The sequence below is a fragment of the Falco peregrinus genome, chromosome 8 (genome assembly GCF_023634155.1).
Source record: "Falco peregrinus isolate bFalPer1 chromosome 8, bFalPer1.pri, whole genome shotgun sequence".
NCBI classification, from domain to species: Eukaryota; Metazoa; Chordata; class Aves; order Falconiformes; family Falconidae; genus Falco; species Falco peregrinus.
In genome coordinates, this window is record NC_073728.1 from 22113328 (window position 1) to 22139830 (window position 26503).

The following is a 26503-nucleotide window of genomic DNA, read 5'->3' on the forward strand; positions in this document are numbered from 1 at the left end:
AAAAAGTTCATTTCTTCTGAGAAAAATTTTGAAATTCTGATGTATAAAAAGGGAGGAATTATCAGTCAGTTGGAATAAATATTGCTAAAGATTCTTGTACCATCTTCAGTGATGCTATTTAATGACATTATTACTTAAAATGACCACAGCTGTTCTTTCTCCTATTCTCATAGGAGTAATACTAAAAGTCTTGGTATGGGGTGAAAGTCTACTCTTTCGTTATCGTTTGGACAGCTTAAACTCAAGACATAGTTCCTATTAGTATTTCACTTTAATATGCTAAACAGTGTATTATCATGTTTAAATTGCTGTTTTCAACTAAAGTGTTTAATGTTCTCTGCGTACTTTAGAGCAAAGAAATCATTTAGCAGCCTAACTGCCAATAGCCATAGTCTTTGTCTTTTTTCAATATCGACAATAAGATAAACATTGATAATAAAATATGTTACTCTTGAATTTTGTGACTAAGCAGTTCAAGGGCTACATACAGTTAAGTACGTGCTGAAGTGATGAACAGTGAACGGAGATGATTATTGCATCAAATTACATCGTCTGTGTTATTGCATAAGACAGGAAGAACAAGTGTAGTGTTCTGAAGAACCAATTTCCTGCTACTTCTAGTGTTAGAAGTTACTTTAAGTGATGAGGATAAGATTAATTTATTTTCCTTTTGATTCTATGTATAATTTTTGAATAACTTCTTTAAACTGAACAACTCTGGAACTACTCACTAACCCGCTTGATTCTTGGGAGATTCATAGGTTAAAGTTTTGGAAGGGTTTTGCTCGTGGACTTGGTTAGTGCTTTTATGTCTTGATACTTGTTCCCACTGAGGATGGAAAAAATTGGAACTAAGGTTAACTGACTTTTGTTCCTCTCCTCCTCTCAGAAGGTGTCAGCACAACTGCTGGTTATGTTTTAACTAAGGAATACGTAGATACAAAATGTAAAATGAGCAACAGCTTGGAGTTGACTTTTGAATTGGATCACTGTACTGGTCACCATGCACTGGTTAATCATGAGTGTTGGTAACTATACAGTGGCACTGTGCTGCTGCTGCTGCTGTTTTTGAGCCATCTTCTGGTATTTGTCCTTATTCTTCTAAAGGGACTTTTTACCTCTGGGCTTGGGAATCCTGAGGAGCTTTTCCTTCTTGAAATGGTAATTTTTTTTCCTGAGAAAAATGGCTGACAGCTCTGGAAGTCACACATGCAGAATTAAAACAATTTTAGTTTACTTCACTGTCTTGCTCTTGTTTTTCCTCATGACACTAGTCATCAGCACCAGTAGCTGATCTTACTTTGGGAACACGGCTGACAGAAGAAGGAATAGAGAGCCCCTGTAAAGCAGCACACCAGATGCCAGTGTATAGACTGGAGTGATGTTGAGATATAGCATGAGTTTGAAAGAAGCAAATGTGCAGGTGGCAGAAGGGAGGGAAAGTTAGCAATAATTTTGCCCTTCAGCTATATCTTCACAGATCCAATTAATTTGCCTAAGAATAACAGAGTTCAATTTAGCTGTAGTGGAATGAAAGTGGAACTGGAGTTTTATGTGGCTCCTTTTCACTGACGCAGCTGTCATGAGACAAGACATAATCATCCTTGATCCTCTGTTGGTTATGAAAGTAAAATATTCCTGACTCTTGAGGTCCTGGCTGTATTAGAAAGCAGTGTCTTACCTCCAGCTCTGCTGTGTTTACATTGTAGCATTCTAGTTGACCCATTAACTTCCAGTTACTGACAAGATTTTGACCCACTAAACAAAATAATAGAGAAAACTTGAAAATGGTAAGAATTAATAATTTAATCTTTTGAGCAGAACAATTATAGGGAGGTAAATTTTAACTTAGAGGTCAACCCCTTCAGTCAAGAAAAGCAGTGACCTTGCAGGCTACAGAAGACCTCATAGAGCTATGTCATCTGCTGTGTGCTTGTCAAGTGTTCTTCAATCTCCTTGAGTACACAAAGGTACTAGGGGGAGAAAGTCTTACGCTAATGTTTGTCAGAAGGATGAAGTAGTTAAAGAGAAAGATGGAAGATATTTTTCTGCGTAAAAATTCTTGGTTGGTGGAAAAGACTGATGGAGTGCCTGTTTCTTGCAGCGGGAAGGACATGCTCAAGTCAGCAGTTCACATGTTCAAATGGACAGTGTATCCCAAGTGCATACTGGTGCGATCGAGTAAAGGACTGCACTGATGGAACAGATGAAAGAGCCTGCCGTGAGTCTTACCTATTAGCACTAGATCTGTTTTCATCTCATCTCTCTGTGGCATTTTAATAAACTTGTAAGATTAAAGGGCTTGTTGATGGACAGGATGACCACAATATGCTTCTTGTTAACAAGAGTTTAATTTCAGATTCTTTGGTGTATTAGAGCTGGTGTTCTGATACAGATTGCAGAACTCTACCATAGGATCAGGGCTTCTTGTTTGTCATTTTCTGAAAGACAATTAATATTGCATTGGAAAAACCCAACCATTTTAAAATGGCTTTAAGCCTTGGGAGACTCAGAGCTAACTTTGCCAGAGTTTTTCATATACTTTTTGCATACACCTTATGAAATCAGTGGTAACTATAACTTGTATAGAAAAGCAGAATTTGACCTCTGCTCACTTCTTTGAGGGACCATGACCCTTTCAAAAGCATTTGTGTTCTGGGCTGCAGTTTCCTGTGGAGATGCAGTGGTATTGGGTCATATTATATTCAGATAAGCTGTTTATATTGTGCCAGCAAAATGCAGATAGACAAGTATGTTTTTTCAGTTTTAACTTCCCCAGAGTTGAGGCTGCCTGACTGGTGACAGACTCCCTAGATCCTGGCCTAGGTTGAATACTGATGGAAAGGACAGCTGGCTACAGAATAGAGATCACATTTTTCAGAGAGGTTTTTGCTTAACACCTACACAACAGTGTGCAACAGCATGTCTGGTCATTGTTAGTATTAAGGAGAAGCTTTACATGTGTCATGAGTGACATGTAACATGTGAGCTGCTATTCCAGCTGTTAGAACTTAGTGTGCCTTTGGGAAAAAGGCATAACTGTAAACTTTGCTCAGAACCAGACCTGGGGAAGAGACTAGGATGCTAAGGAATGGATAAAGAAGCAAGAAATAAAATGTTGCTAATGGCTGCACTTGGAGAAAAAAAGGGCATATGCACATGCTGCGTAAAGGAAAACTAGCATATTAGGTGGTCAGCTAGCTGCTAGCATGTTTAGTCACAAGTGGCTAAAATGTGCAGTCTGTTAGAATGAAAGGTGATTTAGAACTATATAGTACTCTGGTATAAAAGGTTGCTGAGATATCTGACTTGGAACTTCTCCATGTGATAGACCCACAGCCAGTTTTGAAGTCACTAGCACAAATGGCTAAAAGCCAAGATCCAAAGTACCTCATATCATTGCTGTAAGAATATCTTCTGTAACTTGACACTTTTTCTCTTAAAGTTTAGAGGAAGAAAAGAGATTGATAACTTAATTTAGCAAATCTATGATAGATAAAATAATACCCTGAATATATTTATTTAAAATATGCATTACCTGTGAATTAAGTAAGAGGGATTGTTCAACAGCTCCAAGAAATCTGTGATTAGTCATTGAATACAATGTGGAACAGCCAGATGAAATGGTGTGATCATTATAATGCAGTGAATCTGTGTCAAATGGGAGTGGAGTCCTAAAAACAATACTCACAATACTTTCTTCAGACTAGAAGCTGCTGTGATGTTTGAAAATTGAAGTGCACGTTTTATTTCATGTTTAACATTCTCAACTAAGTAAATTAAAAAGGCAGTTTGGAAAGGAGACTCTAGATAACATAACAGTAGTGCTCTATTGCTATGTGGGAAACCCAGTTGTTGCTGCATCAGCGAGTAGGCCCCATGACTGTTGTGAAGGCAGCATATTTAGCCTCAGGGAGAGAGGGACTGCCTGATGTCATTCAACAGCCTCTACTCTGGTTTATTAGAATATGTGTTGACAGTCTCTCTAAGACAGAAGAATGACTGTGACTTGGAACATTGCAAGCAGGAGGGTCAGACTAAAGAAATGTGATGTGCTGAAGACAAGACAAACAAGAAGAGTGTAATGACAAGGCGCTTCCAGAAAGACTGGTTAATTTTATTACCTCTCTGTCTTTGCAAGACCTGGAACTTTAAACAGAAGCCATAAGACAAAATGAGTAATTTGGTGATTTTATTATTAACTCTACATTAAGGATTAGCGTAAGTGTTAGATTTTACTATTTTGAAGCAGATTCTAATACTTGCTTTGAATATTAGTTTTCCCCACTGTTTCATCCATTTCCTTTTTCACACTATCTGATACAAACAAATATAAGAGGAATACTGCTATTTTTGCCTTATCCTTTGTAATTATTTTCCCCTTATTTAATTTGCATGAAAAGGTTTCATAAATAAAATGAACATGGACATCCATGGACAATGAAAGAAAAAAGGTATTTAGAACTGATTCTGTTATTTCACAGAGCATAACAAAATGCAAATTTATTATGTCTGTTTACAAGGTATAAACCTTGCACAAACTGATCTGTCTGGAAGCAGATTTAGTTTGTAAGGAAGATAGAGTTTCGTTGCTGCATAACTTACGTTATTTAAGAAATAAGAAACTGGTCAAATGCAAAATGTCACCAGTATGAAGTAACTCTACAATTAAACATACAAAAAAATAGAACAAAGGAATTTAAAGCCTTAGTCCATTTTACTGCTAATGAGATTAACAGCAAGGGAAAACTACCCATGCAGAGGCTAAGATAAACATCAGAACAATGTTTCAGTTACAAGTCATATAATTAGTGTATTGAGGCTGTTTTAATTTCGTAAAATGATGGGTCTTTATTTTCTTTAAATATATATATATATCAGGTTGCTATTCCAGCTTTTTTAGTAGTCAGCATCTAACAAATACTTTCATTTTAAAACTTTAGAAATGTAGAATGAAATAGCAGACTATTTGAGGTACCAAATACTTTTTGGGAGTAAGCAGCCAATACTGGTGTTATTTTTCTGTGTTACGTACTTTATTTCTTTTAATTAAAGGTAGAATTCTCTCTTACGCCTCAGCTTTGTAATTGAAAAATGAAAATCCCAGCCACATTCATTTTGCTTTATTGTGACTGTTAGAATAACCTTCCTGGCAGCTGAGCAGTACACTGAGGCTATGAGGGAGAAAGGGAGAGTATTTTAAAGACATGTTTGAGGCTGATTGGCTGAGTGTTGGCCCAGAAACTGGATTTTTTTAACTCTATTTTTGAGGCTGAGTCGCTGCCATGGGTCAGCTGCCTAACCTGTCAATTCCTGCCTCATATTTGCTATGCTAAATAGCTGTTGTGATCAGGAAATGGGCAGCCAGGTCTGGGATGAATTTGTGCAAATCAGGGTGAAAGTGAACAAAGATCAAGAACTGAAGAGATCATAAGGGATGTAGTCTAAGAAAAAAGAAAAGGGCCATGGTCAAAGGTGAATGTTCTTGATGTTGGACAAATTCCATGTAACAGCTACAGGACAAGGCAGAAGTTCAGGCTGAAGGAAATAGCTCCACCAGTGAGAGTTTGGGACAGGCGAGAAGCAAAACTGGAGCAGGGTAAGGAAGGCCACCAAAGACTAGTGTGTCAGGGATTAAAATCGGGAATTAAGGTCAGGATTGAGGGTCTGGTCAGTCTGCCAGCTCTAAAAGCGTTTTGGTAGTGAACACTACCTGATACCATGTAGCTCACAGCACCCTTCGGCTTGGGGTAAGTCCTCCTCCTGGTCTCTGTGATAGACTGTAAGCTGTCTGGGCAATGATTTGCCCGCTGTGAGGTGGTGACTCATGGCAGTGAGTCAAAGGATTTTAATTAATTTTATTTTGTAAAATGTTGTTGCAATAAAAGAATAGGAATAAATAAATACATAAATGAAAGTAGGAAATTGCCCCCCTTTTTTCTTTCTCCTTTTTGTAACATGGGTTAGGATTGCAGAAGGTTACACTTCCAACTCTGTGATAGAAATCAGTATCTGCTGAATCAGATATCAGTTGCAACTGTTTCCAGTTACTGTTTTGTATGGATTTATTTCTAGTTTGGAGAATGTAAGTGTTAGGCAGAGAGCAAAATAATGTAGGTGTAACAATTCCTGTGACAGAGCTTTCAAGCATCTTGTACATGTGTACACTGAAACATGCCATTTAGATGTGTTTGCAGCTATTGCCCCAAAACGGTTTGCGGGTTACAAGGAGCAAGGTGCCTCATTTGTCATTTGTGCTGGCGTTTGCCAATTGTTTGTGGTTTGCAACTGAAGTGCCAGATACCACAGGAGACAGATTGTGGAGAAGTGTTTTGGCTGAGAAGGAAATGCACAAGAGGAAGGGGAGAGAAAGAAGAGCTCGCTTTCCTCCTGAGCACTGGAATAAACATAGCTGGATTTCCCTCTGTTTTCACAAAGCTCATATTATCTTCTAGGAAATGTGATCACTAGGAAAAGATCTCTTCTTTTCAGTTTTCTGTAGTTAACCAAAGGTTTTTGGGAGGAAAAGGTAAAGGAAGCAATGTTCATGTTGGAGGAGGCTCTTCACAATTAAAAGCAAGGTGAAAGAAAACAGTGTTTGTATCTTTCTGTCCCTTCACTTTTCTCTCCTAATCCCATGTTCAGTTTTACACTATCGCCTTTCACTCTCTCATCCTGTACAGCTGTATTTCAGACCTCCTTAGATGCAAACTACCTACCTTGTCATCCTTTTAACATGGACTCTTACCCTTCCTTTTTAGCTCTTTCTAATCTATCTGTCACTGACCTAGAAATAAAACATGTCTGACTCCCTGGAAGAGAACCCTTCCTTTAGTTTTTGCATAGTTCCACGTCCCTCACAGAGCACTGACCTTTCTTCTATGTGCCCCCTAGAACAGAGAGAATATCATCAACTTCTCTGATCTGTATCAGTTCCTGGATAGCAGCTATGCTTTTTTATAGCCAAAATGCATTGCTCTGGGATCAGGTGTGTACAGAGAAATCTTAGTTAAGAAAACCCAAACAAAACAACAGTCAGATAAAAGCTAGGAAACGTTTATTATGCAAGCCCCAAATGCAATGACTAATGTAAGATCTTCACACTTAAATTCAAACTACCATGATACTCTCTTTCCAGACTTTTTTTGCTAGAGAGCTTTTCATTAAGTTAGATTGTATAGGCCTTCCAGATTAGGGGTTTCATCCCATTCCTACCCTCCCCACTGCCAAGGCCCAGATTCTTTTCCTATTCAGAACTTTCCAGTTGGTGATAGGTAGTACGAGAACTCGACTCACTCATTGCTAATATTTTCTAAATTTTGGAGAGAAAGCATTTTGCAACTGCAAGAACAGGCACTTCATGTTCAGATTTCCTAGTATTATTATGAATTTCTGTTTTGGCTTTCTTCATTCCCTCAATGCTGTCAGAGTCTAGCACAGACACAATGCCATAGGTGCATCTTGTGTGTGATTGCCACAGAGGCCTTAGCTAGAAGCCGTTAGAAAGTGTAGCACAGTGTCTGGCCCTCTCAGAAGCTGGTATTTCTTGCTCGATTCTTGTATCTTTGCTACTTCTCCCATATAAGTGTGGATGGTGATCCCAGCTACTTCGGAACTGTCCTGGTAGCACAGATGCTCCTGAACTGGAGTGCAACTCACAGCTTTGCTATTATCCATGAGGATTAGTTCTTAATGCTCCAAATAATTAAATTTATTAAAATAGTATGCTATAAGGTACAAAGAGTACAATGTACAATGCAGTGAAAAACTTTCAGATGAGTGAGAAACCTGTGATCAGAACTATAATTTACTAACCTGGTCTTTAGGCAGGGGACTGGGACTGGGATTACCTGTACAGAGTTTGAAAGTTAAATTAATCTCCATCAAGCTTTTCAAAGAATGTTCTTGCCTCTGCAACTACAATTAAAATAAAGAATCTGTGCACCAAGCAGATTTGAAAAGAAAATAAAGAAAAAGTATTTGTTCACATTCTGGTCAACCACCTATGTAGTCAAAATGCATATTTTCAAGCATCATCAAAATGTCTTTACTTACTGCTCTGCTTGGTATTTTTATAATGATTTGCATTTGTACACTAGATTTTATATATAATAAAGATTTTTCCAGGCCGAGGCATTCTCCAGGCTTGCTGCAGGAGAGAAAACTTTGACAAACTATCCCTTTTTCTAAAGGTTTGAGAAAATCTTAGTACTGGCTAGATACTTATTTTGCCTGGCCATTCTTGAAGAAACAGGCAGTGCAAGCAATGGGTCCTATCTGTTTGATGGTCAGTCTATCAGAAACAGTTTGGAACATCACTGCAGGTATTTTTGTGGAATGGGAAGAAAGATGAGTAAAATTACAAACCATCCATTATAAATACTCTTAAAAGCTTTCCCACTTCAGTGCATTTACAAACCAAGTACCTTTTAATATTCTTTTTCTTATATGTGCTCCATCATCCTAAGTGATTCTATGATTCTATTTTACTTACTGTACCCTTGTACTGCCATAGCTATTGCCTGCTATGCCATAGAACTCCTGGAACTGTGATGCCTTCTCTGCTTCCAGGCAGGGAAGAAGCATTGATTCCACAGTGAGCTTAAAATGCAGTCCCAGGTCAGGACTGCCTTTCTTTCTGTAGGCAGTTTAGATTTCAGAATCCATGTTGTTTCCAAAGCTTTAGGAGTTGTTCATAAGCCCTACCCAAGCAAGAAACGCATGAGATGTATGTGTTACAAGGGAGTCTGTCTGATTAGAAGTGGGGCTAAATAATGCTAATCAAGTTTAGGGCATGTGTTGGCATTGTCATTGCAGACTTCTGGAATGGAAGGTCTAGAAACTAGTGCTAGAAGGCCACAGGTAGGAACAGTGCAGCTGGAACCCTGATAAACTACAACTGCTGTTCTCTGATTGAGATAACCGTTCTTTGACGAACGCACTGTTCCTACTTGTCACTTGCAGACTTGTATTAATTGCAATGACAATGAATTAAATGTAAATGAATCAACTGGGGACATAGTCGTAGTGGGTGTCAACACAGCGGTTTATGCTCTCATATCAAGAACTTAACAGTTAAAATTATGTGAGCCTATTTCATAGGTGGTTGAAGTTTAGTGGGAATGTGATGATATGTAGAACAGCAGAAACAAGCAAAACAGTTTGCCACTGCCTGGAAAAATTGCGGCTTGTCTGAGTTCTGCTTGAGTAATTTTGTAATCTGTGTTTTGAATTCCAAGAGTATGAATGAAAAAGTGCCTAAGTGAGAGCCTTCTCTATCTGCTTTACTAACTAGTATGGAAGTAAAATGGGATAAGAATTCAAACTGAAAATCTAAAAAATGAAAAATGAAATTTGGTTATTCTGCTTCTTGAGTTCACTTACCTACTTGTATTTCTTTATAGAGGCAGAGGTTCAATAAATCTCACTTCAAAAAATAATTATTTACTTTCATACTTGCCATTTGCCTGAAATAAGTAACTTTTGTCTACACGGCAGTAAGCTAAACTAAGCACTTGCTCTCCTGCTCAACTCTAGCAGGTGCACACGCTTAACTTGTTGGATACTTCCACTAAACTCACTGGTTGCTTGTAGTTATAGATATTCTCAGAATTGGTTTAAAGTTGTTTGAAATAATCTTTTGTGTTGGCCTGTAGGTCATCTACATAGGTAGAACAGTCAGAAACTGAGAAAATCATTCATTCTGCAGAATCTTCTTTCGTTTTGGGAAGGGGAAAACAAGTAATAAAAACCAGAAAACCTGAAGGTGATCATGGACCTGGAAGTTTAACATCCTTGGCTTAATTAGAACAAAACCGTAAAAATCAAAAATCTGGTCTCTTGAGTTTGAGAACTCATGACATTCTGCAAGGATCTAGGAATGGTAAATTTCAGGAACTCCTTTTCTACCTAGGCACTTTTATTAAGGTCAATAAAGTGTATAACTGAAGTGCAAATAAATAAAATAATTGTTCACTGCTTGCTTTCCTTTTGTGTTGCATTTTTTTCTATCATATTGTAAACTATTTGAGTTGCAGACCTCTCTGGGGTGTGGGTGGGCATCTAATTTTCCCCCTGTTTCTTGTGAGGTTTTGTAGCATCTATCTAGAGGATATTCTTAAATATCTGTTGGAGAAGACAGTATACTGGATAAATGGATTGTTTGTCAGTAATAGCATGGGAAGTTTTGCATTCCTTTTTTTGCTTTCCTATAAATCAAGATATTCTGTTGATACTGGATATATGTGACTCATACCCTGTAGTTTAACACTCATGTTAATACTGAAGGATTTCTTATTGTAGACTACCCAAGATGTGAACAGTTATCATGTGCAAATGGAGCATGTTTTAATGCAAGTCAGCGATGTGATGGCAAAGTTGATTGCAGAGATTCTTCTGATGAAGCTAATTGCAGTAAGTACCATATGCAGAGTGACCCCAAACTCATATGCTTTATAGACCATCTTTTAAAGTTGGATTGTAGTTTTCTGACAGATTTTCTGTATGCCTTTCTGTGCTAAAATCTTTTTCAGCACATGGATGTACCAGTACGCAGTTTCAGTGTGCCAATGGAGAATGCATCCCACGAGCCTTTATCTGTGACCATGATGATGACTGTGGAGACAGGAGTGATGAGAACTCTTGCAGTATGATGTGTTTGTTTTTCTTTTTTCTCCACTTTCTTTAACTGTTTGACTAAGAATTGGTTCCAGCAGGAAGTAGATTACTTAGCTATACAGCCATCAAAAGCTAGCCACTGTTTCTGTATGGAGAGATGAAGATGGCAGTGCTACTTTGATAGACTTTTTTCAGCTTGTCTTTGCTGCTAAGTGCCTGGGTGTGTGGTTACTATTTGAATTTGCTGGATTCAGTGACAGTTTGCTCCTTGACACATATAGTTTCGCTTCTTCATGTTGTTGTCCTTTTCTTCATTTCAGCATGACTCAAAGGGAATTCCTTCAGTTTCAAGTATCAGTTAGATACAGCATGCTATTGTTTTTTGTCCAAATTTGTTTGACTCTTTTTTGCATTTTTATATGCTGATAGATGGAATGGGTCTTTAGAATTATTCCCACTGACCGTAAGGTACAACTGTATAGACAGGCAGTTGTACTTTAGATGTTCAGGTAAGGTCCTTAGTTGACCATTCTGTTTCTGGAGATTTCTTGCTTATTCTTTTCTTCATGATCAGGGTATCCCAAAGTGTTCAACATCACAGCTGTAGAGTTTGAATCACAGCTATAGAGTTAGAATCATACAGTTGTCACACGTGTGAGCTATATGTTTAAAAAGGTACCCCACTGATTATAGGATCTAAGTTAGTTTTATGTTCTGCATTGCAGGAAGGCCACATGTTGCTATTTACTTGCTCTATCCTACTAAGGACCTCAGACTAGTATGCCTAGCATCTAATTGCACAATTAATTAAGAAATTTAGCCTTCCCTTTCAGTTCTGTAAAGAATCAGAGTATTCTAAAATAAAGTTCATACCTAAAACCAGGGCAAACCAGCAGTGAATACAATATATACAAGATATGAAACTGGTTCAGTTTTTCAGGAGAGATTATAAATAGCTATTCATCTACGAGACAATATTACTATTTCTAATCTTTTAGTCACTTAGTTTGATTTTCTCATGTTTCTTTCCTTAGCTTATGCAACTTGCAGAGGCAACTTCTTCACTTGCCCAAGTGGCCGTTGCATTCATCAGAGCTGGATATGTGATGGAGATGATGATTGTGAAGATAACGAAGATGAAAGAGGATGTGGTACATGCTAATGCTAACTTATAATGATGACATTTTCAGAGGAAGACCTCACTAAGTTCTATGAAATTTTGACCAATCAGGATGTTCTGAATCCATTTTAATTCTGTACAAACCTTAGAATTTCATCTTCACTTGTGTTTTTTTTTTTTTAACTTAGGCGGGGGTTTTTTTGTTGTTCGTGTGAAAGTTATTACTGTGATACTGAGTAAGATGCACACCAAGTTGAGCATATAGCAACATTGTTTTTTCTTTTACATCTTCCCTCAAATCTTTTGGGTTTTTTTTTCTTTTGGAGATTTTTCAGGTCATTTATCAAGAGACTTGAGGCTCCTAATAACCAAAATCAATTGGTTGAAAATGCGAATAACTCAGTTCCTGTCAAGATTGGTCATGCGAGAAACTGAAATTTTAATGAATGAAAGAGTGGGCTTTTTTCTCTTTCATTGGCATTTTCTATGATGAGCATTATTCTCTTTATCCAGACAGCCTTTGCGTGTTTTAAACCCACAGAACTGTAGTTTCATTTCTGATGCACCAGTTAGTCTAAAGCTAAATGGTTTTACTGTTTCTAACAACACAGAAGACTAGAAGGATTCATGTGTCTGCAGAAGTATTGTTTGCATTGTACTTTGAAGGTAAAAGAAAGCATGACAAGGAAGTATAGATTGGTATTTTTTATACTCTTTCCTAGCTGCGTGCAAGAACCATACATGGAATAATGAAGGATAGAGATGCTTTGGGAAGCTGTTAGTGAAGAAATTCTAAGTATTATTTGAAACAAACTCCTTAATCATTCTTGTTTTTCTTTTCCATAGAAAGTGGTCATCACGAATGTTACCCAGGAGAGTGGGCCTGCCCTGGGTCAGGGCATTGCATTCCGATTGGGAAAGTGTGTGATGGGGCTGCAGACTGCCCTGCAGGAGAAGATGAAACTAACATCACTGCGGGAAGACATTGCAGTATGTATTAGAATCAAAAGCATACACAGAATAGCAGAAACATCAGCATTGATTTCTTTTTATGTTCACCTTTTGTCTCCTAAACAACGCTGGAATTTTGGAAGCTCACTATTTTTGTTGTCACTGTTTTGACTGGATGATCTGAAAGGCATATGCACTGTGAACAGACCATTCCTTTTGTAAATATGTACATGAAGTTTCAGAAATAAGGATTTTAACTCGCTGTCCATATCCTAACCTGTTTTCAAGAAGGAAGGGAAATGTGCTATATGCCTTTTTTGTTTAAATATCTGTTTTTTTCCCTCTTTATAAGTAAGAAGGAGTGTTGTGTACTGATTGGTACACAGGACTGAATTACTGTATCCTGAGCCTTGGCTAAGTCACTTAGATTACAGTTTTCAAAAATATCTTTTCACCTGGGATGTCTGGTGTCTGGTTCTCCAATTAGTGGTATACTGGTTTTTTTTCTGTTGGAGGCAATGAGCATACATAGTTCCTGTTAATTTCACTCTTATGAACATTGATTCCCTCTGAGAATCAGACCCAGGGTATTTAACATTTTTAATTTCTAGGAAAAGGAAAATTCCTATTAAAACTATCATGCAATTTGGAATAGGAAGGCAGAAGAAATAATAGGAAATTAAATCTTATTGTAAAAAAGCATTTCCTGCTTTGCTGAGTGGTTTAGTAGTAACATCAGATGTGGGCTGTAAAGCAAGGTGTTTAACAGAAGAAACTGAGGAAAAGGCAGGTGAAAAGGAGGGAAGTGGAAGTTAGCCAGTGCTTTACAATCATAATTTGATCACCTATAACTGAATTGTTTATTAGGTAGTAGTACAAGGAAAGGTGAAGGAAAAAAGAAGAAAGAGAAGAAGAAAAGGATAAAGAATTTCTCCGTGAACACAATCCAAATAATATATTCGAGTAATATAGATATTCTTCTTAATGTAATGTAGTAGGTTTTTTCTGCATAAAAGAGGTTGCATGCCAATAGATGGAGCTCAAGAATGTGTTGTTCACAAGCAGGTCTTTGTGGAACCAGAGAAAGGTACGAAGCATTGCAAATGGTTTCCTGTGTGCAGCTCTTTACATGGCTTTTACCAGTGGTTGCTCATATAAGATTGATGCTTATCCTTTAACTCCATTCTGAAAACGTTTTATAAACATTAGCTTGTCTTCTGTCTTCCATTTCCTTGCCTGTATGTATGTTAGCATATGTGATTTCATGGAAATTTAGAGATAATTTCTTGTGCAGGTTTGTTTCAGCTGTTCCTGAAATTGTAGACTCGTTATAGAAAAGACTGTAACTATTGTAACTGTTAGTAAGGCAAAGAGCTCTTCTATTGGTAATATGTCTAATTGTATTTTGGAACTATTTTATTTCCTTTTTAGACATATCACACTGTGCTGCTTTGAGTTGCCAGTATCGCTGTCATTCTTCTCCATCAGGAGGGATGTGTTATTGTCCTGCAGGATATACAATAAGTAGCAATGACAGTCGTACTTGTATTGGTAAGTGAAGCACAGTGATTTGCAGATATTTAGTATGTTCTCACAGCTCATTATGAAAGTTTTAATTCCAGGAAGGCGAGTAAGTTCCAAATGGGTGGATGTACTGACTTGAGATTTTCTATTTGCCAGGAAAACAATAAAAATCTAAGTAGTACGATATCAGCATGGTGACACAGAAACAAACCAGAGAGGTATCATAAAGATCTCTTTCAATAGGGCTGTTATGATTATGTGATTATATTTGAAAAGATTTACTCTTGGATGGCTGCTTTATTATCAGATTTTTTTTACATGTCGTTTAGTGGTTAGGTGGGGAGAGTTTGATTCTGCTCCAGGGATGTATGTAATTGTATGCCTGGAAAAACAGTTAATGCTATTGAAGTATTTGATACTTTTTGAAAGTGGCTATATATGAAGACAGGATAACACTGTACTTTAAAATGAAAAGGGTGCTTTGTATCTGCAGTATGGAATGGCTGTATATCTTCTGACGTTTCATTTGTAAGAATGTAAAGGTAAGTGAGCTATTTTGGTGTTGCATTTCTATTCTGTAGCTGCTGTAACTTGGCCGCACAAACCCTTGGTGGTACAAATTATTTGTCTCAGTAACTGGAAATAGAGTAACTTGAGAATCATGAAGTTCAGCCCTGCCTAATACCTGGGTAAATACCTGCTATGGGTTTTCAACCTAGTCTGTGGTGTTTGTGCTATTAAAAGTATGCTAGGTGTTCAGTCTCTAATGAGATATCTCTATTTTTGGGAATATTCGTGGCCTAGGGCTGTATGAGCAGCAGTAACAACATGATTGGTCTTAATAGACAGAAGGAATCAATGCACAGACTGCAGGCACAAAATTACTCTGTTCTTTTATGTGAGGAATACATGAAGGATGCATTCCCAAACCTGGTGCAGTCCTGGTGAGACTTCTGTTGTTCTTGTTGTTCTGCTGTTGACTGCCCTGTAAACCTAGCTGTCTGATTCTGACTTGTAAATCAGAGTAATTGTATTTTGGTTTGCCAAGATCTAGGCATATATTTGTAGTGGGAACAAGACTTGTCATGGAGAAGAGGCTTGTAGTAGTGTATAATTCCAGACCTTAGTTTAAATTAATGTTACTGGTTTAAGGCCAGAAGAATGAAGCTATAGTGTTAGCAAAGTGTATTACTTCTTGAAACCATGATCTTTTCAATGTGTCTTTGTTTGCTTCTGTCTCACTGTAAACTGAAGGGTTTTGATGCGTATGGAAGCTGGAAAGCTACTGAGAACAACATTTTTTCAGTACCGAAATACATTATCTAGGCAGTATTTCATTTTCATTTATCTGTTAATAATTCTTTTAAACCAGAAATTTCAGCAGGAAGAATATTTGAGATCTCTTTTTTTTTTCTTTTTTCTTTTTTTTTTTTGTTTTTGGCTAAACAGTAGAAATACCAGTTTCCAGCAATAGCAATGTAAGGTACTGATTCTACTCATGTTTTCAAGTGAAGGAGGTCAGACTTCTAATGTCAAAACCATGTGTTAAGTAGCGTCAGAAATCTGGGCTTTAAATAACCACAACTAGGATGAAACACCAGACAGCGTTCAGATCTGATTTTTTTTTTTCTTAGAAAATCAGAATTTAAAAAGTCCTTGTTTCTAAAAGATGACTAGTTAAATATTTCATAATTTTATAAGTAAAAAATTTTGCAGCAACCCTGGAAATCCCTTGCAGAAGGCATTTGTGAGTGCTTGCTGGATTGTCCAAGCTGCAGAGTCTGTCTGTATGGTATTTCACATGCCAAAGTGAACTACTTTGTACTTTTGCTAGCTAGTTCTGGTGCACAGCTAGCTTTTAACTGGAAATCAGACACCTGTTAGCATAGTACCAAGTCTGAGCTAATAAACACTGCCTTTTAGCAGGACTTACTAGCTGAAGCGTTGCACTAACATAAAGTTTAGGCTCTTATTTAGAGTGGGCTTAAATCCAGCCGTGTGTGTGTGCGCAAAGCATACAGATCTGCTGCGGGATTGCAGGAAGAATACTGCATATTGTGGAAAGCAGACACTGGCATTCCTTCCAGTGATTTTTCCACACTGACAGGTGTGGGTTTTTTTTTTTTTTTGTGTTTTTTTTTTTTGGTGGGGTTTTTTGGGTTTTTTTTTTTTTTTTGAGAGGGCATGGGTAGGTCCCTGGGCAGCAAACATTGGTTGTTTTGTTATCCAGAAATAGAAAATGAAACATTTGTGGAAAAACATACAAAAACTTTTTTCCCATGCTACAGTTTTGCAAAAAGATACAAAGCAAGGAGAGAGGACAGAATTGCAGCTTCCCAACTATAACGACATTCCTTTTATAAAAACATTGTTTATAAATATACGTAATTCACTTGACAGATTTTGATGACTGCAAAATGTGGGGTGTCTGTGACCAGCTGTGCGAAGATCGTGTGGGGCATCACCGGTGCCACTGCGTGGAAGGTTATTTCCTAGAGCATCATCGCCATTGTCGAGCCAACACTTCAGGTTAGCATGTAGCAGTACAAGTCTTTTGCTGCTGTTGGATTAATACATACAGCTAGACACAATGGTGCAGCCTACATGGCTACGCCATACAATGGTGTTTGATTTTTAACTTAATTCTTGTCTTAAGGACTTAAGGTCAGGAGAGCATCCAGAACATCAGCAAATATCAAGAGACTCTGCATTTGCTCACACCTGTAGACTGGTGGGGCTGACTGCCTCATCAGGGCTGCTTCTCCTCAAAACAATGGATGCCTTCTTGGCTCCAGTGCTTTCTCAGCATTCCTGACTTCCTCAGAGTTGGGAGGTCATTGCCAGAGCCCTTCCTTAACAGGCAAAATCTTGTTCCTGTGGGAGGTGGTTTCCTGACCTGCTCTCTGTGGAACTCAATGGCATGAAGAAATGAGGAAACCTCACTTTTCCAGAAGGACTGTGCCATGCAAGAAGATGGTTTTGCTGAATTATGAGCTCAAACACTTGCTTGTGAGAGAAACCATACTTCTGGCTTCTAGTGTCCCAGAGTCTGAACTCTGCAAGGATGCTTGCCTTACACAGAGTGTGGTTCCCCATTAACAGTAGGCAGCTGCTCCTGGTTGTTCACCCCCTGCTCTATTCTGAAAGCAGGCCCTGGGAAGCCCTTCTTTGTGGAGATGTAATGGCCTAACAGGCTTTTGTGTGACACAGGTGTTCCTGCCTGCAGGAACTCAGTGGGAATGGGAGTCCCTGTGGGGTGTAACTGATAAGCAGTCTTGCTTCCTAGAAAAGCATGAACTGCCCAGTTCCCTCCCCATTCCTTCTTTCTTCAGCCATGTCTGCAGAGCAGTCATCATGTTGCAGTTTTCTAAGTGTGTCCTCAAAAAACAGGGAGTTTTTTTAACTAATGAAATATGGGTGACTGTATTAAGACATGCATATGCCAGTACTGGGAAAGATTATTGTTTCCAGAAAAATTATGTATCTTTCACAAGAAGATTTCCATTCAAGCCAGTGTGCCTTTTGGGCCAGCAAAGTGGTTTGCATTTTATGTCTTATTAATGAGGGAATTTCATACCTGTTCTAAATCAGTTTCCCTGGATTCATTTTTGCTTTTATTGGGGAGGGTTTTATGTTTAGGGTGAATTGGATTTGCACTTAAATGTATTTATTGTCAGACTTACACCAAGCCTTTCAATGGGCATCTACTTTGAAAGTGAGCTTTCCTTGAAAGACTTATTGGAATTACTAATCTATTGTAAGTACAGCAAAGATTTTCTAATGAGATGAGAGAGTGAAGAAGGCAGGTAGAATAAGAAAAATGGCCTTCCTGCTAGAATCAAGGAATATCTGAATCTCATGGGGCAGAAAAACCTTAAGAAAGTTTATACTTTAAGGAAATCGAAGAGTAGAAATAGTGTTTCAGAGTTTAGATGCACAGGGGTTTTGTAAAAGTTTTGCTTGGTAGGGCTTTAAATACATATTCCTGCCTGGCTTGCTCCAAGTCTAGAAACCAAAGGCAAATCAAAGCAAGTTATTACTGATTGTAGTCTGAGGATCTATTTAAACCTTTGTGTTCAGTGTGTATGAACCAGTATGTGTATATTTCAATGCCTCTTTGCAAAATAGTTTACCTGCAGAGTAGTCATATATTTGTCACCCCTGCTTCAGCTGGTGTTGCGTCAATTATTTTTTCCAATGGCCGTGATCTACTGATTGGAGATCTTCACGGAAGGAGTTTTCGTACTTTGGTGCAGTCGCAGAATCGTGGGGTTGCAGTTGGAGTGGACTTTCACTTTTACCTGCACAGAGTCTTTTGGACTGATACAGTGCAAGATAAGGTGGGTAGAAATTACAGGAAGAATATATTTTTGTGTATTTGGAAGTAGAAAAGCGCAAGAGGCAGAATATGTTGATAGGCCTTCATTTCTGAGAGCAGAAGCTGGCTGTATTTTTGTTTTCTAACAAAAAAGCTCCTTGAAATGTTTTATGTTAATGACTGCGTTTTTCAAGCTATACTATTACATGTGACATATTAAACAAAGCATCCTATTATATGGGAATGTCTTGAGCAACTTTTAATTTTACTTGAGTTGGAGTCCAAAAAACTAATTAAGAGAAATAGTAGACATTCTTTCAAAACTGAACAAATTTTTCTTTGTAATTTTTTGAAACATGATAGTTTAAAATGTAAAAGCTGTGTGCCTTCCAAGATGATAGAAATCAGATTTCTTCATATACTTCAAATGGCACTGTAATTGAGCTGGGATAACAAATATTGACAGTATTTTGTGTAATAAGCCAGTATTTTGTTACTTCTTTTTTTTAAGAGGAAATATTTTAGCTTCAAGATACAGTAAAACAAAGTCATTTTAAGAAACAGTCTGGAGACCCTTGGGAAAGTTGGACTTCACCCTTTTTTTTATATCTGTGCATAACTTACTGAAACAAAAAAAGTCCTAGGACAAATGCTGAAACTCCACAGTCTTCATCCCCATGTTGATTGTCATGCAGAATGAAGGAGAATCCATGGCCTGCCTCCTGGTGACACCACATATGGATCAATTTGATGTCGCTGTTGTTACTCTGAACCTACACATAAGCTGTAAAGTAGTTTCTACTACAGTGCCACGTTGGTTCTGTTGGAAAGCACACTGCATGGCTGTCAAGTAGGACAGGATTTGTATGCACAATTTTTGACTTGTTCACAATTCTGGCATTTTTATCTTCACTGTAGTAGGTTCCCATTACTGCAATTGCATTGATACTGGCTGAACTAAGTCAGGGTCAAATATGAACTTCCATGAGACAGGAGATTTATGCTATCTCTGTGAAAGGTAGAAATAAAAGATAATATGTTTTTTTCACTGCACAGCCAAGATGGCCAGGGCTGCCTATTTATCTGACCTAATATAGTTAAATCCTGATTAATTAATGAGGATTAATTAGTCTTAAGTCCTAGCAAGAATACCCAGATGAAAACAATGGCATTAAGATTTTTTTATATGATTTGCATTTCCAACTGATGTCTTAAAATGAAAGTGTTATTAGGGGATTTGTTTGTCTAGTCTTTTTTTTTTTTTTTAATTAAGATAAAGATGTAAACTAAACCAGAAAACTGTGGGTTGTGTTCTGTGTCATCTTTATCTCATTTAGTGTACTGGCTGATAACCTAATGCCCATAAGCTGTTCCATCAACAAGGTTTCTGAAAAACAGAATAGACAGTTAAATAGTTTGCTTGGTTATTGTTACTTGGACCTAAAGAATATTTAAAATGATACAACTATTTCAGCTCTTATTTTTCTTGCATATATTTACCTCTGGTAATCTGTATTTTCATTTAAATACATTTCAAACCTCATTGCTGTGGTTCCAAGAAAGGGGTAATGATTCCTAGCTTTTCATATTACCCAGTGTTATAATCATGTTGTTACTCTCTGCATAAAATTATCATGTTTATACTGTTTGCTTCATGTAGCTCTGAGCTTGCATGTAAGATAACAACAGTATTTCTTCTTCTGCTGTTAAAATTAGCCTTAAATAAAGGAGACCAGAAGCAATGCTAAGCTTTCTCCTTTATGTTGGAACAGAGAGCTTTCCTTTTCTTTCTTCACTTTGCAATTTCTCCTTAGTGGTTGGTGCAGTAAGAGCTCCCCCTCTTGTTTCTGGTCAATGATGAGAGCTTTGCTAAAGCGTGGTCATTTGCTTTCAGTTAATGAAAGTACTGTGTTTTGCTAGACTCCAGGAAAGCAAGATGCACTTTCCCCATCTGAGTTTTTTTTTTTAATCCAGCAATTTGTCATGTTTGCTAAAGCACAAGGCTCTTTTAGTCTGTTACCTTGACCATTTTGCAGAAATGCTAGTTGAAGGTAAGCTTCCTATAGTTTTTGCATTGTTTTCCAAATTTTTGCAAAAGCCCCTAAGATAAGGAGTAGCTTAGTTGGTAACTTGGTTGTATCTAGTGGCCAGTTGTGGGTCTGTGCTCAATGTGATGATAAAGGACAAGTGCCATATGTCTTGTGATTAGCAAAACATCGTGTGGGCTCTGACAATATTTGTATTGTTTTCAGGTTTTTTCTGTTAATATTGATGGCTCTGATTTCCAAGAAGTTTTAAATGTTTCAGTTGACACACCTGAAAATATAGCAGTGGATTGGGTTAACAATAAACTGTATGTGGTCGAGACCAGTGTAAACAGAATAGATATGGTTAACTTGGATGGAACAAACCGTGTGACTCTTATTGCTGAAAATCTTGGAAATCCTAGAGGAATAGCACTTGATCCAACTGTTGGGTAAGTGATACATGTCAGGTAATGGTTAAAAATGTCAGAAATTCCTTTATTCCCATGCAAAAGGAGGAGAACTAAGAAATAGCTAGGGTGGTCATTTTAGAGTAGAAATGTTTAAAACATTTACATTCTATCCTTATCTATTCTACACCTTAAATTGTTACGGGAGGGTTGTGCACTGCTTTTATTCCTAATGTGCAGAATCTGTTTTATGGCTAGAGTTGTATGCACATGAGCAGCTCTGAAAATAGAGGAACTGTGGAATTGCCCCGCAGAAGAGAAATTATCCTGAAAGATTTCTGTTGTGATACCATCCACAGGCATCCTACTATCTGAAATAAAGTGGTGGAGCGAAGCCAGGGAAGTTAGTGTCTCCCAGCCCAACAGGCTTCAAAAATGTATGTGAGACATGAAAGCTTGGATACTCAGAGCAGAATTTCTTGCAACTTGTAGTGATGGATGCTGCTTTCATGACGTGTCTATTTCACTGGTTTATTTTTGGCAGTACACATAAGCCTGTATTTTACTAAGGAAACTGTATTATTGAGGTCATTTGGGTGAAAGCATGTTTCTAGATTAATTCTATAAAAGAAAATGCAAATTACTTCTTGAGCAGGAGGTGTAAAATGTGTTTTCATTGTATGCCAGCTGAGAATCAGACTCTGTCCTGAAGGGGTGCTGGTTTTAAATTCTATGTGTGTGTATATATATTTTTTTATAAAATATCATGGAAACATGGGACTCTTCTTTTTTTGTTGTTTCTTTTGTTTTCTGTTTGTTTGTTTTCTTTATAGCTACTTGTTTTTCTCAGACTGGGATAGTCTGTCTGGTGATCCTAAGGTGGAAAGGGCCTTTATGGATGGCACAAACCGTCAGGATTTGATAAAAACAAAATTAGGTTGGCCTGCTGGAATAACTCTGGATATTGTATCAAAGAGACTTTATTGGGTTGACAGCCGATTTGATTACATTGAGACTGTAACTTATGATGGGCTTCAAAGGTAGGAGAAATATTATTCCTTGGAGGTTACAGCTATACTAATTATTTTGTATCTAGTTCAAAGAAAGATTTGTCTAACAAAATGCAATACGCAAAGGATGAAAATTACAACGTAATAAATGTGATGCACTTTGCTATCTGTGGTGTCATCCCACTTCTAGACAATCTTTATTTCCTCCTTCATTCTTTGTCCTTTTTCTACCTTGAATATCTATTGCACTTCTTTTATAATATACTTTTTTATAGTCCACCACTACAGTACACCTTTTTATAGCATTTGCTTTTTGTTATTTTTGAATTATATACATTGTCTTCCATCATTTCTTTGCATCTTTTTCATGAATGAATTTATTTGAAATATTCCACTCCAAAGAACCACTTTCTGTAGTGAGTATTAAGTGGTCTTCTTAAATTTTATAAATTTTTGCTGTCAAAAGTTAAGTCATCACTCACCGTATTGTGATGCTGGGGAAACTATATCACAGCATGCAAGAAAGGACTCCTTGAGTTTTATGGGACTGTGCCTTACAGTATAGTGTTTAGAAGCCAACTTATCTCTGCATCTGTGATTAGTGTCTGTTACTCAAGCACAAGAAAAAAATTGTCCCCTTTAGCATACCTCCCACATATTGTCTTGAAAAACAGTCCTCTACTCATTTGACAGGTTTATTGCTCAGTGTATTTTTTCACTTAGAAAATTATAAAAATTCTGCTGGTATCTTTGCTCCTTTATCAGAGTTTAGAAAGACAAGAATGTGTTTAGTAAAATCTCTGTTTTTTTGGAGATGAAACTTGCAGCAATACCAAAAATCTCATAGATGTTGTACAAGTAGGCAAGAGGCAAGGGCATAGCCTGCAAGGAATGTTAAAATACAGCTCACTGTCCACTTGTGTCACATCTTGCACGCCTACAACATGAAACTAAATCACCCAGGAAACAGTAGAGCTATAGAATTCATCTAATTCTGTAGAAATTCCTTCATGACTCCGTGAAAATAATAATGTAGTGGTATTGTTAGGTATTGTGTGAGGATTTAAATGTCTCTCCTAATATTTACCCAGAAAAATATTGCCATAATATCTTGCATAGAGGAGATAAAATTTATTAGCATTTGGTTTTCTTTGGTTTTGCATGGGTGATTAGTTCAAGGCAAAGAAAGTTGTGGTTTTGTTTTGTTTTGTTTTTGAAGTACATACCTAAGATTTTATTTTTGGCCAGTGGTTATTGCAGCCATAAATTTTTTATTCAAGGTTTCATGAGTATTTCAAATTGCTACAGATGTCTTTGGTTTCCTCTGTTCGGCCTCTTTCTTTAGTTTTCTCTCGGTAATTATGAATCTTCCTACATTTTTGTGTCACTGTCTTTACTCACTTTGTTTTTTTGGAAATTGCTAACGCTTTTGATTGCTCTGTTTTCTTTACCATAGCTTTTATGTTTATGTATCCTGTATGTTTAGCTTAATCTCTTCAGTTCATTTGGTCTTTTTCTTTGTACTTTGGCAGCTTCTATGCAGAAGGAAAAGCCAGTGAATGAATTAGTAATCCTGTATCCTTTCCTCTGTTAATAACTTTATTTTCTAGAGAATATTTTGTAAATAATTTTAAAACCATCTTTGAAACAGGAGAACAATAGCTCATGGAGGCTCACTGATTCCTCATCCATATGGAATCACTTTATTTGAACACAATGTTTATTTCACTGATTGGACCAAAATGGCAGTTGTGAAAGCTAACAAGTTTTCGGAATCTAACCCTCAAGTGATCTACCAGTCTTCACTGAGACCTTACGGAGTGACAGTTTACCATGCTGCCAGGCAGCCATATGGTAAGACAGTAAGGAGATTATTAAGGGAGGTTTAGGAAGTATCTTACCAAAATTTGTTAAAAATTATGAGACGCTGTTATTTTGCTGTAAAGAATTAATAATTATGATACATAAATTTGTATTGCAAAACTGGACTGGTTTTTATCACACTGGTTTCATCTAGCTCCTGTAGCTGACGACCTACCAAATGCAACATTTAAGAGTTGGAGGGCTTATTAAATGTATTGATATTTTTAAGAATCAGCCTTGTGGTTATGAATAGTATTGGTGTTTGGGACTTTTTTTTCCTCAACACCACAATGAGGGTGCAGTTGGAAAAGGCTACCAGTGTGAATTCTGTGAAATATAATTCTGAAGTAGATCTATATGCAGAAAACTATAGCTCAGATTATGGCCTCAATGCTGTGTGCTGAGTATCTCTTACAGAACTAAATACTTTGAATGCTAGTAAAATCTGATGTGATTTTGGTGCATTCCAGGACAGAACTGGTGGTGTATGATTTCCATGTGATGCAATTCCCACAGAGTCCACATGATTTATTGTGGATGTTGAACAAAATCCTGGAAATTAAGATAATGATGCCATTAGGCTAATAGATGAAGTTATAATCCTATCTCTATTATTTTCCAGTAAGAAATCCTTGTGGAAGTAATAATGGGGGATGTGAACAGATCTGTGTTCTCAGCCACAAAACAGATAATGATGGACTAGGTTATCGCTGTAGATGTACACTGGGCTTTGATCTACATGTAGATGGACGACATTGTGTTGGTAAGAAAATGCCTTATGATTGTTGGAAATAGCACTATTCCATTAGCTCTAGAGTTATTTCTAGAACATCCTTTCACTTCAGTAGCTTTGTGGGTTCAATACGCCAAGGACTTCATGTTTTTCCATCACAACTCATGTTGACAGCATTAAATAGAGTAATTTCTGCTGATGTTCACCTCAAGCCACAATGACTCAAACTCACCACCTTTTATGAGTATTTTAAGAGACTTAGATATGGAATATGTGTGGACAGCTTTATGATTAGGCTTTTAATCCTGAAGTCAAACATGGATGATTGCTAGTAAGCAGATTTTGCATTATTTTGAACATGTAAGCCTACTTTCATGTGCAATAATGTGTGGATTAGTTTGTATTTTCCCTTTGAACGCACATGACAAGAATTAGAGATTCATTTTTGGAGCTGTGAGCTTCCATCAGCAGTCTCCTGCTTCTTGTTTGAGTGCAGAATGGTCACTGATGGGAGGTTTATCATAGGTACCTATTGGCAAATTGAGCCAGATGTGTTGTCTGTGGTTTTACTATTTGCCCATGAATTTATCTGGCTAGCTCAGATATGATCTGTTATATTGTGGGTCCACGTAGCCTATGAGTTCTTTTTTTGTAGATAATTGTAAAGAGGTGAGCACAGAAGATGATTACTCTTTATAGGGATATTTTATGTAAAGACATACTAGGACTACAGTAACAATGCAAAGGAATACCTGACCACGTCATCTAAAATTCTGGTTTGGATTTTGGTTTTCTTCTTCAGTTCTTAGGTCTGTGTATATATAAATTCCTATTTTCTCATTTTTCTGTTTTCTATTTCCAGGCTGTTAGTGTTGCCTAAGGAAAATAAAGCTTAACAGTTAATTAATGCTCAATTGTCTCACCTTGTGAATAAATAAAGACTGTGTCTGATCTTTTATTTTGCAGCTGTGCAGCAGTTCCTGCTGTTTTCATCTCAGCTGGCAGTGCGGGGGATCCCATTCAATCTCTCCACCCAGGAAGATGTGATCATACCTGTAACAGGGAGCCCTTCATACTTTGTTGGAATTGACTTCTGTGCTCAGGATGACACCATTTTTTTTTCAGACACAAGTAGAGACATGATCTATAAACAGAAAACTGATGGTTCAGGTGAGAGTCATTCTTAGGAATTGTAGAGTAACTGTGGTAAGGGGCAGTATAATATATATTTGTCAAAAGAAGCCCAAAAAGTCACATTATGAGATATACAGATAAAGCTTGGTGTCACCCCAGTAATCAGAAAAATGTTTGTCAAAGATGTTTGTTCAACTCCTATTAAGCTTGTTGAAATCTCCTGTTCCTTGAGAAGCTTGCTGACAGTGTTTGGGATGACCAATTTGAAGCACTTCTCGCATCTAGTATTTGTCATCACCAGTCTGCATAAACAGTATGCCTTTCAGTAGTAAGAAACTGGGTTTCTCTTTTCAGTTTCCCTATCTGGAAAGCAGGACATTTGTTATACTGTAATATAGAAAAAGAACATTATGGCTGTGAGATTTTGAAACTATATTTGTAGTAACAAGAAGAATATTTCTCTCCAACGTATAGTAATGTTCAAATACATATTATGTGAGCATGCAGTCTTCTGAGCTTCCTTGCTGCCTTGGGTCAGAGTAATGGTAGGCTGCAGCTGACCATTACTATGCAAAGAGCAGGTAAGGTCTGGCTGTTGAGCAAGATGTCCTTACTGACCTTCATTCATAAAACTCCTCTTGGGGTAAACTTAGTGACAGATTTTTCTCTCATGTTTGGGTAGTCTTTATTTCTCCCGTTTTGCATTTGTGCTCCTGCACTTAAACTTCCTTTGCCTGGAGCAAAGGGCACCCACCCACCCCCACCCTACCCCCTGCCCTTAGTTATTGGTCTTTTTATA

General features: G+C 37.4%; 1 protein-coding gene across 4 annotated transcripts in view; it reads left to right on the forward strand.

Moving 5' to 3' along the window:
* Positions 1-26503, forward strand: part of LRP2 (LDL receptor related protein 2) — a 128162-nt gene that overhangs the window by 21778 nt on the left and 79881 nt on the right. For all 4 annotated transcript variants that reach the window (XM_027786337.2, XM_055812720.1, XM_027786339.2 and 1 more), the window contains exons 4-16: positions 2105-2221; positions 10303-10413; positions 10533-10646; positions 11652-11768; positions 12584-12727; positions 14120-14239; positions 16613-16741; positions 18383-18552; positions 20783-21006; positions 21798-22004; positions 23626-23828; positions 24460-24600; positions 25537-25740. In XM_027786337.2, coding sequence (XP_027642138.1) covers positions 2105-2221; positions 10303-10413; positions 10533-10646; positions 11652-11768; positions 12584-12727; positions 14120-14239; positions 16613-16741; positions 18383-18552; positions 20783-21006; positions 21798-22004; positions 23626-23828; positions 24460-24600; positions 25537-25740 — 2001 coding nt within the window. The remainder of the gene's footprint in view (positions 1-2104; positions 2222-10302; positions 10414-10532; positions 10647-11651; positions 11769-12583; positions 12728-14119; positions 14240-16612; positions 16742-18382; positions 18553-20782; positions 21007-21797; positions 22005-23625; positions 23829-24459; positions 24601-25536; positions 25741-26503) is intronic.